The sequence below is a fragment of the Dreissena polymorpha genome, chromosome 8 (assembly GCF_020536995.1).
Source record: "Dreissena polymorpha isolate Duluth1 chromosome 8, UMN_Dpol_1.0, whole genome shotgun sequence".
Classification (NCBI taxonomy): Eukaryota; Metazoa; Mollusca; class Bivalvia; order Myida; family Dreissenidae; genus Dreissena; species Dreissena polymorpha.
Genome location: NC_068362.1, coordinates 20,215,450 through 20,217,156, shown reverse-complemented (window position 1 = coordinate 20,217,156; position 1,707 = coordinate 20,215,450). Strand labels below are relative to the sequence as shown.

The window sequence follows — 1,707 nt, the reverse complement described above, 5'->3', positions numbered from 1 at the left end:
CCTTAAATCTAATCTTCAGTCTTAGACATATGAAAACTATTCATTGATTTCACACAAAACCCTCAAGACACTGGGGTCTTTGAATGTTTCCGCGGGACCTTAGGTTGTATCGACTCGGGCCGGATTCCGAAGCTGCTGTTGGTTCTGATTGGTTGCAGTCATACGAGTAGTTTCAGGCGTCTTTGGCGCGCTTTGATTACCAGTATATATATCGCCATAACGAGGCGGAGATTGCTCGCGAATCTGCACTTCGACTTTTGTCGGACGGATATGAACACGATTTCTGGCATACAGCCCACTTTCTTCACTACGCAAAATATATCGATCACCATTGATATTTTCAACTATGCCTTTCTGCCAGGGCTTTTTGCTCTGCTTATGGAAATACACTGATTGACCGATTTTTACCTTTGGTTGATCGTGCGCTTTTTGATCGAACCATTTTTTCACCGATTTCTTACGATTCACTCGCGATTCACAACTTGGCTCTGCTTTCACGCGCGAAGGTACCATCGTTCGAAGCTTTCGATTCATCATCATCTCAGCTGGACTCCTCTTGGTGTCGGCACGAGGGGTGTTTCGTTGCTCCAGGATCGCCTCTATCGGGTCCGTACGCAACTCGTGACGCTTGATGATTAGCGTCTTCATGGCTTGCACTCTCGGCTTAACCGTTTGATGCTGTGTGGTTGGGCGACGTTATGTGATGCTTCATACCCCACTTCTGTGTAAAGTTACGGAATTCTGTGGACATATACTGGGGTCCACCGTCGGTTATCGGTTCTCTGGGAATTCCGAATCTAGCAAAGTGTTTCTTCATTTTGTCAATCACTTGCTGACTGGTTGCCGCTGTCAGAAGATCCACTTCGATGAAGCTTGAGTGGAAGTCTACGACGAAGAGATATAATCTGTTCTGTATTTGGAACAAGTCCGATCCGACCTTGTCCCAAGGTCGTAGTCCATCACTATGTTTTTTCAACTTTTCCTGTTGAGGGGGAGGTTTTCTGTCTTCACACTGTACACAGTTTTTCGTGAACTCTTTCAGTTCTGCTCTCATACCCGGACAGAATATCGTTTTGCGGTCTCTTCTGTCCATACTATCATAACCAAGATGTGCTTTGTGCAGTCTTTGCAGCATTTCTTTTCTCAGGCTTTTGGAATACCTATTGCTTCACCTTTGAAGATCACTCCATCTTGCACACTGAGAGTATCTCTGAGAGGGTTATATTGTCCGAGTTCAGCACTAATGTCACTTTTGTTCGTCCATCCAGTAATTATCAAGTGCTGAAGCTCTTGCATTGACGAATCTTCTTCTGTTGCACTTCTGATTTCCAGAATTCTTGCATCTGGAAACTGGTCGAATGCATCATTTTTGACATTTCGAATGTCCAACCGATCTGCAGTTTCATTTTCCTTTGATTCTGGGTATGCACGACTCAGAGCGTCCGCGATCACGAGATCTGAGCCTTTCACAAACTGGAACTCGATGTCATACCTCAGGAGTTGCATAATTATATCTTGAAGTCGTTTTTGCGCTTGTCCCAAAGACTTTTTCAAAATAGTCTCTAATGGTTTATTATCGTTCTGCACTACTACTTTGATTCCAAAGGTGTATTGGTAAAATCGCGTCAGTCCATATAGAATTGCTAGCGCTTCTTTTTCGATTTGCGCACATTTACTCTCAGCGGTAGTTAGAGCACGCGAGGCGAA

The 1,707-nt window shown here is 44.3% G+C and overlaps 1 protein-coding gene across 1 annotated transcript; it reads right to left on the bottom strand.

Moving 5' to 3' along the window:
• Positions 1–664: 664 nt before the first annotated feature.
• On the bottom strand, positions 665–1,093 carry LOC127840360 (uncharacterized). Its single transcript, XM_052368770.1, has one exon. The coding sequence runs from the start codon at positions 1,091–1,093 to the stop codon at positions 665–667; it is 429 nt and encodes a 142-aa protein (XP_052224730.1).
• Positions 1,094–1,707: the final 614 nt, after the last annotated feature.

Coding starts and splice junctions, on each gene's coding strand:
- LOC127840360 (XM_052368770.1), bottom strand. CDS start 1,093: ATGGACAGAAGAGACCGCAAAACGATATTCTGTCCGGGTATGAGAGCA.